At 37.6% G+C, this 15,224-nt stretch overlaps 1 protein-coding gene across 3 annotated transcripts in view; it reads left to right on the top strand.

Moving 5' to 3' along the window:
- The window catches only part of GABRA4 (gamma-aminobutyric acid type A receptor subunit alpha4), a 256,295-nt gene that overhangs the window by 22,239 nt on the left and 218,832 nt on the right, over window positions 1–15,224 (top strand). For all 3 annotated transcript variants that reach the window (XM_067735872.1, XM_067735871.1, XM_067735870.1), the window contains exon 8: window positions 6,853–7,112. In XM_067735872.1, coding sequence (XP_067591973.1) covers window positions 6,853–7,112 — 260 coding nt within the window. The remainder of the gene's footprint in view (window positions 1–6,852; window positions 7,113–15,224) is intronic.

Below are 15,224 nucleotides of genomic sequence, written 5' to 3'. Positions count from 1 at the left end.
TGCTGTGTAATTGAATTAAAAACCATATCTATGTGTTGAAATGAAATGCATTGGGAGCTTAAAATAAAACAAAAGTCATGGATGAATGAATATGAAAACCTTAGAATAATTTGCCTTTTAATGAAGAGGAACAAAAGGCAAATGGTTTAAATGCATGGAATTGGAAGTATTATATGCTTAGTTTATTAGCTTATTGTTATATTCTACCTACATCTTTTTTTTCAGAATACTACACATTTTATTCGCTTTGTTTTTACAGTGGCTTCCTATATATCATATTCTTTTTTTTTTTTTTTTGCGGTACGCGGGCCTCTCACGGTTGTGGCCTCTCCCGTTGCGGAGCACAGGCTCTGGACGCACAGGCTCAGCGGCCATGGCTCACGGGCCCTGCCGCTCCGCGGCATGTGGGATCTTCCCAGACCGGGGCACGAACCCGTGTCCCCTGCATCAGCAGGCGGACTCTCAACCACTGCGCCACCAGGGAAGCCCATATTCTTAACCATATGAGGTCCAGAACACCTGAGTTTTCAATTTTTGTAGCTGAAAATAAGCCTTTTGCATATCAGGCTTGCTTTTAAATATTAAAATTAGTTATAATGATATTTATTTAATTTAACATATCTCTCTATTCTTTTTCTATTGATTGTGAGTGGCAAAAGCATTCAGTTATGGGATGAAAATGATCAGAATTGCTCTGGAATGGAGGTATAATCCTCACAAGAGATGCCAATTTCCCTTTGCTTTTTCTACTTGGTAGAAAGCCAAATAGAAGCCATGGTATAATATCCCTCATCACACAAGAGCTGAAGGGATGCTGGTGAGAAGGAACTGGAGAGAATGGGAACTTCTCATCCCACCCCTGATCCATTTAGAGAACTTCTGATATAAGGGCATCTTAGTGTTCTCAGTGGACCTGAATGTGGGGTGTTTGCCATGGACACCCTCCCCCACCCCTTTAGGTTCACTCAAGAAGGTTTTGGAATCCTACCAGGGATACTCTTAGAGGAGGGTCAGTGCTGAGGGTAGGGTGTGACCTCACGAAGGCAGTGAACAGGTGTTATGGCACTACCTACTTCGTAGAGTTGCGAGGGTTCATTGCAAGTGTTGAGTAAATTTTAGCTATTAAAAATAGGTGTGAAAATGAAAGAGAAAAAAACACATCTAAGCTTTGGACTCCAATAGGTCAGGTTTTAAAACCCACATCTGCCACTTATTTTCTCCATCCATAAAACTGTGGTAACACATCTCTCCTTCACAGACTAGTAAAGATTTAGAATTACGTGCAGTGCTCATTACAGGGTATGTGGAGCACTTACACATATTAGTTACTCTTTACCATATGCTCTATTGCGTAGGGGAGATTTATTTTGTTATGACCTGGTTTCCTTGATTATTAACAGTTTTTAAAAGAAAATATGCATTATTATGTAATGCCAGACACTCTGCTAAATTCTTTTTTTTTAAATGAAATACAGTTTATTTGCAGTGTTAGGTTCAGGTGTACAGCAAAGTGACTCAGTCATATATATATATATATACATACACACACACACACACATATATGTATATTTTTTTTCATATTCTTTTCCCTCCGAGGTTATTACAAAATATTGAGTATTGTTCCCTGTGCTATAAGTAGGACCTTGTTGTTTATTTTATATATAGTAGCGTGTATATATTAATCCCAAACTCCTAATTTATTCCTCCCCCCACTTTCCTCTTTGGTAACCATAAGTTTCTTTTCTATATCTGTGAGTCTGTTTCTGTTTTGTAAATAAGTTCATTTGTGCCATTGCTTACATTCCACATGTAACTGATATCCAATGATATTTTTCTTTCTCTGTCTGGCTTACTTCACTTAGTATGATAATCTCTAGGTCCATCCGTGTTGCCGACAAGGGATTAATCTGCTAAATGCTTGATGTCCATTCTCTCATTGAGTGCAGTGAGAGAATGATTAACCTTGGGTCTACACATCATGTCCAGAGGCAGCCTGACTGGGCAGGAGGTATCTGCTGAGGCTGAGAACCAGATCAAAGTCCCTTAACTTTTCCTCGTACAAAAAATATTAATATTTCAGGAACTGTCATCATTGAAAATAAAAATAAAATTACTTTTACACATATACCATCTTTTTTCTATGTTCCTAAATAATTTCTAGAACAGATAATATTGACCCATTAATGATGCCTTTGATTAAGAGGTAATCAAAATTGCAGACTCTGGAGCGAGACAAAAGTTGTAACCCCAAAGTCTACCACTTATTAGCTGTGAACCTTCAGTGAGTTATTTCTGCCTGTTTCCTCATGTGTTACAACAGGATACATTGTTGCTACTACATAGAGTTGCTAGGAGGATTCAATTAATTAATTTGTTTTTGTTTTTTTTTGTTTATTTTGGGATTTTTGCTTTTTTAAAAATTTTTATTTATTTTTGGCTGTGTTGGGTCTTTGTTGCTGCGCACGGGCTTTCTCTAGTTGTGGTGAGCTGGGGCTACTCTTTGTTGTGGTGCTCACACTTCTCAATGTGTTGGCTTCTCTTGTGGAGCACGAGCTCTAGGCGCCCGGGCTTCAGTAGTTGCGGTGCGTGGGCTCAGTAGTTGTGGCGTGTGGGCTCTAATGCATGCGGACTTCAGTAGCTGTGGCTCGCAGGCTCTAGAGCACAGGCTCAGTAGTTGTGGCACACGGGCTTAGTTGCTCCGTGGCATGTGGGATCTTCCCGGACCAGGGATTGAATCCGTGTCCCCTGCATTGGCAGGCGGATTCTTAACCACTGCACCACCAGGGAAACCCTCAATGAGTAAATTTGGATAAAGCCCTTGGAACAATGCCTACCACACAGTAAATACTATTTTTAGTGTCATTGATTACTATGACAGCTCACGCTGCCATCTCCCTCATTTGAGAATCACTACTTGATACTATAATGTGAATGTTCTCCATATTTTCTAGTTATTGTGATTGGTTGATAAGCTTTGAATGCTTTCTTGGTTCATTATAAACTCATAGCCATTGTTTTGTCCCATTTGTCCGCAAATAATAGAAATTTCCAGTGGTATGGGGAGAGATAGCATTGATTATATATTATATTGCCCACCCAGCATTTCCTATCCAGATAAGATACTGTAAGGAAATTAAGTAGCATGTGGTAAGGATACCGGTAACACTAATAATAATGATGATAAGATTTGCCGTGTACTGATAGGGGTCATCTTACTTAATCTTCACGATAACTCAGCAAGGTAGGCATTATTAATTTCATATGGCTAAGGATATAGACTCAAAGAGATTAAGAAACTTGTATAAAGTCATATATTTAAGCGATAGACGCAAGACAATTTCTGCCTAACTTTGAGAACTCTCCCATTTCTACTCTGCCTTTCTTTCTTTACAGGGGGTCTGGGGACATGGGGGCTTGTGGAGAATTCCAGAGCAGCTGAGTGAAATTGTATGGCTGTGTGCTGAGGATACTTTGTGGGTAGCTTTTTCCATTGGTTTCTTTCTGATTGTGCTCATGTACCAAGATACTGGTTTTGATTGACCAGGGAAATTATGCCCAATAATTAAGTCTTCTAAGACCTAAGGTGTGTCAGAGTGGTAATTATTAAATTGTTTATTGATGCTTTCGATGGTATTTTTTAAGGAAGTTAAGTTTTAAGTATTTGCGGGCACATAAGCACTCTTTCATTTGAGATTCAGGTAAAAAAATTAATTCTGGTCTAGTATTTATCTTTCCAAATTCTCATTTTCCTCTTCACTCAAGGAGAGAATTTTCTGGATCAGGGGTGTCTTTCAAGATCATGCAAAAACAAAACCAAAAAAAATCAGTGTAAATATGAGAGGTAGAGTGTGCTGAATTCTCTGGCAAGGGCTTCTATCTCTAAAGTTGTGTGCCTCTAAGTTTTCTAATTATTCCAGTATAGTAAAACATGAAATCTGAGTAAATGCCAGCTGGCATATGTATATCATTACTAGTTCATTTTCTAGGAGTGGCTAGCCAAAAATTCACTCTTGTGTACAGTCTTAGCCTACTCGTACATGTCCTCTTCCAGCTTCTGGGCCAACCAATATGGTGCATGTTCAGCACTCTAAAAACAGGAACTGGCATCAATACTTGAACGTGTCAAAAAAATTCCATGGTTATTAAGGTGCTTTCACGGTAGATGTGGTAACGGATGTACTATCTTCCTCAATGCAGAGGAAGCATGGCTTCTTATCTGAAAAGTTGGCATCTGTTTGCTATTGTGTTGGTGTTTATTTAACCAAATGTTCCACCTAAAAACAGGTGTAATAAGCCCATTCCTGTTGTGCTAATGCTTTCTTAAATTTGAACTCCAGGCAGAGAAACTTTTTAATGTCTAAAGGGATGGCAACTTCAAACACTCAGCCAATTGTTTATGCCAGTTACTTTCCTAATTTTGCCAACAGTCATAGAATAGGAGTCATAATATCTGAAGGGTCTTTCTACAAACTTTAGAATCAAGTTTACCCTAGACAATGAAAGAGAGATGGAAAGCGGCCACATATCCAATGTTTTTGCGTAGATGTCCATACGTTATTTAACATATTCCTAAACCTGGTGATCCACCCTCCTTAACATTCAGAAAGTAATTTTTGGATTCGTGGCTCAATAATTGAACTAATACTCTGCTTACTTGGCATTAATAATGGAATTTCTTCTCATACTGCAGGAGAAGACGAAGACCACTACTTCTGGTCCTCAGGAGAAATCGTTCTATTACCAAAAAAATGTTCACAGCAACATGGAGACTCTTAAGTTGCTTATATTTGAGTTTCAGTTTCCTTTTGGACTACCACAGTATGGTCACTGTGAAATTTTCTGATTTCTGAGCAGTATTCTTATTTACACTGCACTGTTCATTTTTTATTTTCAAGTGCTCTCAGCACAATTTCTATGCTGTTAGAGGAAACATGCTTATTAATAAAGTTGTAGAACATTTTTGAATTCTTAATAGGCCATTAAACTTAAGTTGTTATGAATAAGAAGAAAAACCTTGATATATCTTTAAGTTTTGTAGCTAAAATTTTTCAGAATTAATTTAGGGTTTATTCACATATCTCACAATGAGCATGAGAATGGTGCCATTTTCCTGAGATTTAAGGTAGAGACCCTAAAAGTCCTGAGGTCTCTTTTCGAAACAAAGTCTACTAAATTCACAAGATTGCATTTTCATAGGCATTTAGGTATGTATATATTTGACTGAAAAACCACATTTTAAAATCTGTCTTTGACTAATGAAATGCTAAAAATAGCATGAAACGTTTTTTTAAAGGAATACAACCAAATTCTCAACTTTCTTCCTCTGTATAGTTTATGGAATGTTTTTGAAAGATCCATAGCTCAGAAGCTACACAGTTGCTCTAGTTTTTCCTGTTCTAAACATTGACAATTCAGAAGGGACTAGAAAGAAAATAGATTGATGAAGAGCTGAAAAATGTATTTTTATTTACAGTGCATTTATCATGTGCTCGGCACTACGTGAAATAAGGTAAATCCTGAAGCAGTGTTAGACATTCTGCCCTTAAGAAGTCTATGCTCAATCAAGTAGTGGAAACGAAGCTCACTCAGATGGAACAATTAGGGAACAATACAAGGCAGAACATAATTAAGTGCTGAGTTGAGAGGACAGTATTATTTCTCCCTACATCAAAATATTATTATTCTTTTATTATTGCATGGGACTCACTATTTTTTCAGTTTAACATGTGTTATTTGGCTTTCAGCTGTGGATTGGCATGGACTGGATATAGTTTATGCCTTCATCATTGTTATTGTTGTCATCCTCACCATCCCCAAACACCTGGGTGTGTCAATTCAAGAGATTTCCTAGGCATTACATAGAATGAGTTTAAATGGATATGGTAAATCTCCATGTACATTTCCAAGCTTAACTACGTAACATGGATTAGATACAGAGGCAAAGATTCAGAAAGGGACAATTGTGCACATATTAGCATCCCTATGTAATGCATTTCTCTACAGTTTCAGTGGCAAGTGGAATTCTTCCATTGAGAATGGGGACTGACTTTTTTCCCAGGCTGAGGAGAAGCCTTTTCTGGAGATGATATGCTTCAGAAGCCTATTGATGCATGAGAAGTACCTCTATTCTTGTTGCCAATATTTTCCTGCCAACCACAAACTGATGGGCAGTAGATGCCCAATATTTTTAAAGCCAAATTATTCTAGAAGTCTATTTCTCAGGAGTATACCTATGTTGTTTTATATAAATTAAGCTATTTTACAACTAGTAAATTTATTATTTTAATTCAATAAGTAATATTCAGGTAAAGACTATAAATACATATAACTTGTGCTTTTTCTGATAGAGATTCTCAACAGCAGTGGGCCATGCCTACCCCAGGAATTCTGATGCTTCAATTTTCATTGCTACCATCTTCCCACTCCTGGTTGAGAGTCAGTGCTTCAATGAGTTACACTTTCCGTTAGGTGTGTGTTGAGTTTCTCAGGTACATTGGCCCAGGTACTAACATGAACCCAGTATATGTTAGGTGCCTTACATACTTTTAATCTTCATTTTAAACCCAATAAGTGGGTATCAAATGAAACCAGTGAGTTTTCCTAACTTAATCCAACTCACACTGAGCCAGTGATTAGAAGAGCCAGGATTTGAACCATCTCTGTCTCTCACTCCAAAGCCTGTGCTAATTTCACTGAACCACTATGACTGGAATCTTACATCAAAGATGGTTTGGTTTGAGTTATTGTAAACTTTGTTACCTTCACCCCACCAGATTTCCAGGTCTTTTTGTTTGTTTTTATGCATTGAAGTAACCATAAAGTATTTTGTCTCTTTGCTCTTTTGCTTTGAAGGAATAACCACAGTGCTCACCATGACCACACTGAGCATCAGTGCACGGCATTCTTTGCCCAAAGTGTCCTATGCGACTGCCATGGATTGGTTCATAGCTGTCTGCTTTGCTTTTGTGTTTTCGGCCCTTATTGAGTTTGCTGCTGTCAACTACTTTACCAATGTTCAAATGGCAAAAGCCAAAAGGAAGACATCAAAAGCCCCCCAGGAAATTCCAGCCGCTCCAGTGCTGAGAGAAAAGCATCCTGAAGCACCTCTGCAGGTATTTGACTTAATATCCTTTAAGATTTCAGCATCTTGGTCAAATTCCATTGCCGGGGAAAAGCTAAGAAGTTGAGGATCCCAATGACAATCTGTAAGTCATTTAAAAATCCAGAAAAATATTAAAGGATAATCATGCATTTATACTTTAAAATTGTGATTAGTGGCTTAAAAGTTAAACAGCTCTGCGGAGTGGCTGGGCCCGTGAGCCATGGCCACTGGGCCTGCGCGTCCGGAGCCTGTGCTCTGCAACGGGAGGGGCCGCAACAGTGAGAGGCCCGCGTACCGAAAAAATTCAACAGCTCTGGATGAGCTTGAGGTACACAGCTAGTTGTTTGAAAGTTCTTTTCAGGATTAAAAAGTTTTTATAGAGAGGGGTAAAATCTTATGTATGTGCTTAAAAGAAACCTGTGGATACCCTCAAGTGGGTTGGAAAGGCATCTCGGTAGAGTTCATTGAACAAAGTACAGCAGCAGTTCTTAACATAGCTCCACATGAGAATGCTCCCATGGGGCTGTGCCCTTGTATGGAAGAAGAAAACAAAACCAATAAATAAAAAGACCCGGGCTTCCCTGGTGGCACAGTGGTTGAGAGTCCGCCTGCCGAGGCGGGGGACACGGGTTCGTGCCCCGGCCCGGGAAGATCCCACATGCCGCGGAGCGGCTGGGCCCGTGAGCCATGGCCGCTGAGCCTGCGCGTCCGGAGCCTGTGCTCTACAACGGGAGAGGCCGCAACAGTGAGAGGCATGCGTACCGCAAAAAAAAAAAAAAAAAAAAAGACCCATAGTTGTAGGTTATGCACATCCAAGACTGAGAATTCTTGTCCTAAAGAGACATATCTAAAAGGATATGAAAGCCTAATAAGAGCTACTGTAATTTACATTGGACACATAAGTGATTCTGTGATTAAAAAAATTAAAGTGACTTTTTCCTCATGGAGGCCAGTTGCACAAAACTAGCAAGATCCTCATGAAAATGAGAAAGCTAACAGCCATCCCCTCCTCCCTCTCCTCCTCTTCCTCTGATACTCTGCTCTCTCTCTCTCTCTTTTTCTCACTCTACTTGGCTTCCTCCTTGAATCAACAAAATGTCAGTGGTCACATGCACAACCTTATTGCGGTTACCAGAAATGGTAGTCTAATACTCCTTTTGTCTACATGTGCCCAAATCAAAATATATATAAATCATCAACTTTATTCTCTATAGGTGATAACTCATTCCCTTAATTATTCATACACGCATTCATTCTTTTTCTTCACTCATTTAACAAACATACATTTAGTACCAACTATGAGCCAGACACTGTTTCTGGTCTGAAAAGCAAGGGTATACAAAGCCCCCTGACAAATATCTTACTCTGTATAACTTATCTTTCAGTGTGTAGGGAGACAGACAATTTAAAAACATATATAGTAAAACGCTTAGGTGTGTTAGATGGTGATAGTGCTATGACAGTGCTGAAGCACCAAAGTGGGAAGGAAGTGCTGGAGCCTTGTGACAGGGGTGGGATTCAGTTCAGAGACCAGGCAGGCAGGGAAATCCTGCCATAGAAGATGACAGTAGAACAATTAGGTTAGGGATTTAACCTGGCAAGGATTAACTGTTAAGGCTCCTACAGTTTATAGCTCTCCTCCCACAGGGCTCTGGACACTGGTTCTCTTAGAATGGCATGTGAGCAGATGGGAAGATTATTGTCCTTCCATTAAGTAAGTTTGGATAGCTTACATTTTCCTCTAAAGGAATCAGTTTCAACAAGATTTTCAAAATTATTACAATGAATTTTGTATGGTATTTTCAGTCAAAAAAAACCCCCTGATTATCTACAGTTTTATTCCCTTTCCAATTCCCCATCGGTAATTTTATGCCCTTTCTGCCTTTTACTGTTGTTTCATTTGCTTTGCTTTGTTGTGTTGAGGGCTTGGTAGAATAATTCTATTTACTCTCCCTTTAAAAAAATTATCTTGTATTTACTTGTTTACTTTACTTTTTTTTCTAATTACTGACAAGATTTATTTTAATTTCGTCTTTCTGCAAGTTAATGTTGTTACTCGTTTTTAGCTTCTTGAGTTTAGTTCTTATTCATTTATTTTCACTGTTTCTTATTTAATAATAAAATTTCCTTTATTGCAATGAGATTTGCTTTGCATATAGATTTAGCCAATTCATAACTTTTGATACATTATATTATTGTAATTATTTGCTAAGTATTCTGCAGTTATGCTGCTATTTTTCTCTACAAGCTCAGAATTATTTGGAAGATAATGTTAAAGTTTCCAAATGGGATTTTGTTTATTTGTCTCCATTGTATTTTTCGTTGTATCACTTTATGTTCAGAAACGTTACTTGTACAGATTTGAATGTTGTTGATATTTTCATTGTGCCCTGAGTTATGCTAAAAGCTTATAAATGTTTGATGGAAATTTAAAGGAGTTGACTGTTAGTTATTAAATTAATTTTACCTAAAACATTTTTATTTCACCCTCTTAATAAGTCACTTCTTGATCTTTCAAATACCAAGAAAGTTATGAAAAATTCTCCCACAAATATTATGAGATTGTGTTAGTGCGTTTTGCATTTTAACTATTTTTGGTTTATGTGTTTCGATGCTTCGATATTCAACATGTAAAGATTTATAACAGCTCTATTTTGATATCACTCTATTAATTTAATCATAAAATAACCTTTTTGGGGAGGTTCCATATAATGCCCCTTGAATTCTATTTGATCTGATTTTATTATTATTTTTTTATTCTTTCTTAATATTAACTTTTGTAGTATATTTTTATTGCTAAATTTTCCTATTTTTTTTCTCATGTACTTTGGAAGCTATATATCATATTATTATATAACCAGTGGTTATCTTTAAGCTTTAAAATGACATATTGTAACTTATGATTTTCTAATAGTGTTGAAATTATAACATATACTGACTCTTCCATGTAGCTGTTAACTCCCCCCAACCCCAGGATTGCTCAAGTCTAAAGAGTCTGCATTTGGAAATACTTTATATATAAATTTTTTTCTGTTTATAATGAGTTGACGTAGTTCCCTTTTCATTTTTGCAAGGTGATGAGGCTCCTTGCACTAGTGTTATAATAGTATAAATACTTGAAAGTACCCCTTAATCAGCGAAAGACCATTCTGCAGAATTTCCAAAGGTGGGACGAGAACTAATAGTTCCTTGAAACATATCTCTTGACTATTACAGCATCACTGGTGAGTGGTAGGTTGAGTACATCCAGTTGGCTAAGTCCACTCTTGGCAGCATGGGCCACATGCTGGGTGCAAATGGCATAATCAAGATTAAGAAGATGAAATTTGTTTGTGAAGGGCATAGAGTCATAGTATTTAAGGGTTGAGAAGTTTATAATAAATCTCATCAAAATATTCATCATATGTTTCATGTCCTATATGGTATGTAACCATATATGTATCATAACTTAGATTGCCACAGCAGCTTCCTGAAGAATATCTATGTTCTAAGGACAGTGATTAATGGGTTGGCCCACACATCCTCCAGAGTCCATATTGCTGCCAGAGCACAGCTGGCTTTGGAGCGTCAGTTGTCATTGAATAGTTCAACTTTGAAGGTTGAGAACACATTAAAATTGAGGAAGGGAGAGAGAAAGAGAGGAAAAAAATATATATATAGATAAATAGGGAGAAGGAAATCAAGATGGGGAAAAAGTGTGTTAAGAGCAAAATTTTAAAACATGTTACTGGAAGGAAATATTCTAGTAATCTTATGAAGTTTGGAGTTTCAGTAGAGATTCTGATCAAACAGCTGAAATGTGCTTATTCTAATGTGTTCCAACTTGTATGGCTATTTGCTGATTTGAATGATGCTGCTTTGTTTAAACTGTGTTTAAACTCCTCATTTGAAATTGCCTTCAGTCTGCACAATACTTGATAATTCAATAGTCCTTTGGGTTAGCTCGCTAGTGGTTTGATTCATTGTCACCATATGTGACCTATGGACTGTTAATGGCCTGGCAGAGGTTCATGGTGACCATTTTTATTTCTTGGGAATTGGAAAGCTTATGGTTTATGGAATATTCATGAAGCAAGGAGAAATAGGCCAACTGGAAGACTCTAAGAGCAGCTATGGGCAGCTTGGGTATGTCTTTAGGCATCTCAGGAGGCAAAGCAGCTGTTTTGCTTCTGCTCAACATCACCATAATTCTGCCTTTGACTCTGTCCTTCCAGTATTGAAGTTGAGCTCTATTCCCGTGGTTCTATCCTTCCAAACCCTTACTACTTCTTAGAGTACCTACTCGCTCACTGACTCAGGTGATTTGGATTAATAGGATGATTTGGAAAATAAATAACTATAAAATAAAACGTGGAGATTTCTTAATAAAATCATACTTAAAACTTACTTGAAAATATATTCTGTAGCCCTTGTTCAGTCAGAAAGTGTACATTAATGTATGTATGTTGTACGTTGTGAAAAAATCCAATGATATAATGACTAAAATTACTTGGACTTTTAAATTGTGTCAGGTACTATGTGATATGCTTTACATGTGCTACTTAATTTCAAACTCACAATAACTATTTTATAGATGAAGAAACTGAGTCTTTTCTTTAATATCTTTATTGGAGTATAATTGCTTTACAATGGTGTGTTAGTTTCTGCTTTATAACAAAGTGAATCAGCTATACATATACATATATCTCCATATCTCCTCCCTCTTGCGTCTCCCTCCCACCCTTCCTATCCCACCCCTCTAAGTCTTGAAGTTGTTGAGTGATGTAATCAAGGTAACACAACTAGAAATGGTAGACCAAATAGAATAGAGAAGAGCAGTGAAGCACGTTTAATGAAGAAGCTAATTAGTTCGCGTTTAGACACGTGGAAATTTCCAGAGTGGGACATTTTCTTCTATCCCATGATAACGATGACTTACTTTTTTCGAACTACAAGTGCGTATTTCTCCACTGTGCACCTTTCCTTTCCCATCTACCTAATTTCTTTGTCTATTTCCATTTTACTGAACTATTCTTCATAGACTTCTCAATATTATAGCGTTCATAGATTCTTACAAGGGTATTTGTAAAATTAAAGAGCTGTTTGCTCTGCTTAGAGTCTTTAAGAAAAAGATGATACAAAAAAGAATATATAAATAATTCAAGATACACCTTGGATTCAATAATTCAACTGTACTCATGAGAATATCCTTCTTTACTATCCATTCTTCAAAGTCAAACTCTAGCCCTATTTCCCAGATGAGGATCATTTTGATAGAACTTAAGGATGCCAAGGATATGGTGTTAAGTATCCACATCTACAAAATAATAATAGAATCTGCCAGAAAGACTGATAATGAAGATTTAATTACATCCTGCATGTAAAGTACATGGTACAGTGCTTAGTACGCAGTAAATAATAGCTGTGATTATTATTTTATCAAAGTACAGTTGATTTACTATATTATATTAGTTTCATTTGTACAAACATAGTGATTGAATATTTTTATAGATTATACTCCATTTAAAGTTATTATAATATAATGGCTATATTCCCTGTTTTGTACAATATATCCTTGTAGCTTACTTACTTTATACATAGTAGTTTGTATCTCTTAATCCCCTACCCTCATCTTGCCCCTCCCTGCTTCCCTCTCCCTACTGGTAGCCACTAGTTTGTTCTCTATACCTGTGAGTCTGTTTCTATTTTGTTCTATTCATTCATTTGTTTTTATTTTTAATATTTATTTTCCTTATTTTTTTTGGCTGCATTGGGTCTTAGTTGTGGCATATGGGATCTTTGTTGAGGCATGCAGGATCTTTTCATTAAGGTGCACGGTCTGCTCGGGTTTCTCTCTAGCTGTGGCGCACACGCTCCAGGGCGCGTGGGTTCTGTAGTTTGCGGCATGCCGGCTCTCTTATTGAGGCGTGTGAGCTCAATAGTTTTGGCGCACACGGGCTTAGTTGCCCCGTAGCATGTGGGATCTTAGTTCCCTGACCAGTGATCAAATCTGCGTCCCCTGCACTGGAAGGTGGATTCTTTACCACTGGACCACCAGGGAAGTCCCTCATTCATTTTTTTTATATTTTAGATTCCACATATAAGTGATAACAAAGTTTTGTCTTTCTCTGTATGACTTACTTCACTAAGCATAATACCCTCCAGATCCATCCGTGTTGATGCAAATGGCAACATTCTTTCTATGGGTAAGTAGTATTTCATTGTATATGTATGCCACATCTTTTTAATCCATTCATCTATTGATGGACACATAGGTTGCTTCCCTATTGTGGCAACTGTAAATAGAACTTCTATGAACGTTGGGGTGCGTGATCTTTTCAAATTAGTGTTTTTGTTTTCTTTGGAAGTATACTCAGGAGCGGAATTGCTGGATCATACGGTAATTCTATTTTTAGTTTTTTGAGGAACCTCCATACTGGCTGCACCAATTTATATTCCCACCAACAGTGTACAGGGTTCCCTTTTCTCCACACCCTCTTCAGCATTTGTTATTTGTGGTCTTTTTTTTTTTTTTTTTTTGCGGTATGCAGGCCTCTCACTGTTGTGGCCTCTCCCGTTGCGGAGCACAGGCTCCAGATGTGCAGGCCCAGCGGCCATGGCTCACGGGCACAGCCGCTCCGCTGCATGTGGGATCCTCCTGGACTGGGGCACGAACCCGTGTCCCCCGCATTGGCAGGTGGACTCTCAACCACTGCGCCACCAGGGAAGCCCTTTGTGGTCTTTTTGATGATAGCCATCTGACAAGTGTGAGGTGATATCTCATTGTGGTTTTGATTTGCATTTCCCTGATGATTACTGTAGCTGTGATTATTATTATCCTTTGTTTCCTTAAGCATCTTCAACATTTAAAGTCTGTATCACATAATTTACCACTTATAATATCCTGAAGTATTTTGCATAAATTGTTTCATATGTGATTGCTCTATTTACCTACCTAGATGGTGAGCTTCTTAATAAAACTGGTTATGGCTTCATTCTGTCTTCCCATACAGCCCATAGCACAGTATTTAATAGTCACAGTTGTTTATTATAATGAGCCGACTATAGGAATCGAACAATAGGAAATGTGGGGCCTCTAAAAACCAGTATATTTATCAACAATTTCCAAAAACGTTTGTATTTTATATAAAATTCTTCTGTAAATGTGAACATTAGGTGGATGTTAAGTAGTGAGCTAGAGCTGGGTCACTGTGAGGATTGTGAACAGCAGCTACTCATTCTGAGACACACTTGTCAGCGGTTGGACTTTGCTAGTGGACAACAACAGGGAACTGAGGACGACACTTTGAAAAACAAAAGAAAGCAAAACAAAAAGCCTCTGTAAATCTACAAGTGCAGCTATGCATTATGAGAAAAGCATAGTTTGTTGTCCTTGGGTCATTTTAGTCACCTCACTTACACAGGTATCAGTGCCTTTGACACCAGTGTTAAATACAGTGATATCCCAGTAAATGGTAATACACAAGCTTCATTCCATTCTAACAGGCTCTACAAACTAGGTCAGTTTCAGATTTTCATTTCAATCATTCTCAAAACTCCTCTTAGAAATGCTGTGCTTTAAATAGTTTAAGCTAACATGCAAAAAACTTTCATTTTTCCATTTATCCTTATTTCTCTCATTTCTTAACTTAGTTTAAAATCTCTTTCCTTGGCAGTTTGAATAAGGACATGATGAAGTATTGTCAGTTCACTTGACATTTCGGTGTGCTGGTGACAGAAGTTTAATGACGTTCTTTGAACCATATAAATTGTACCTCCCGGAAGCCATACCTTTTTCAGTACAGAATGTTCTGTAGTTAGTAATGCTCTTTAGGCAATGAGTAATTGTTTAATTGCACAATTATTTAACTGGGTGATTTAAGTGTCAAGAATATCAGAATTATGTTTCATTTCCAACCATATTTTTCATATGGTAGTCTTGTTATGTGTCACATGCTGATTCGTCAGAAATCGTCATTTTGCTAAGGCAAGAGAGCAAATCTCAGGTAGTTAATTTAACAAGTGTTTACTGAGCAACTACTATGTACTAGTCACCACGCAAGGCACTGAGGATTCAAAGAAGACAAAACCTGGGCACTTAGTCTAGTGAAGGAGACAGGTTATTAATCTTGCAAGTGACTAT

Source organism: Pseudorca crassidens, chromosome 4 (assembly GCF_039906515.1).
Source record: "Pseudorca crassidens isolate mPseCra1 chromosome 4, mPseCra1.hap1, whole genome shotgun sequence".
In the NCBI taxonomy this organism is placed as follows: domain Eukaryota; kingdom Metazoa; phylum Chordata; class Mammalia; order Artiodactyla; family Delphinidae; genus Pseudorca; species Pseudorca crassidens.
Note: the sequence above shows the minus strand (reverse complement) of the source record. Positions and strands in the feature narration are given on the sequence as shown.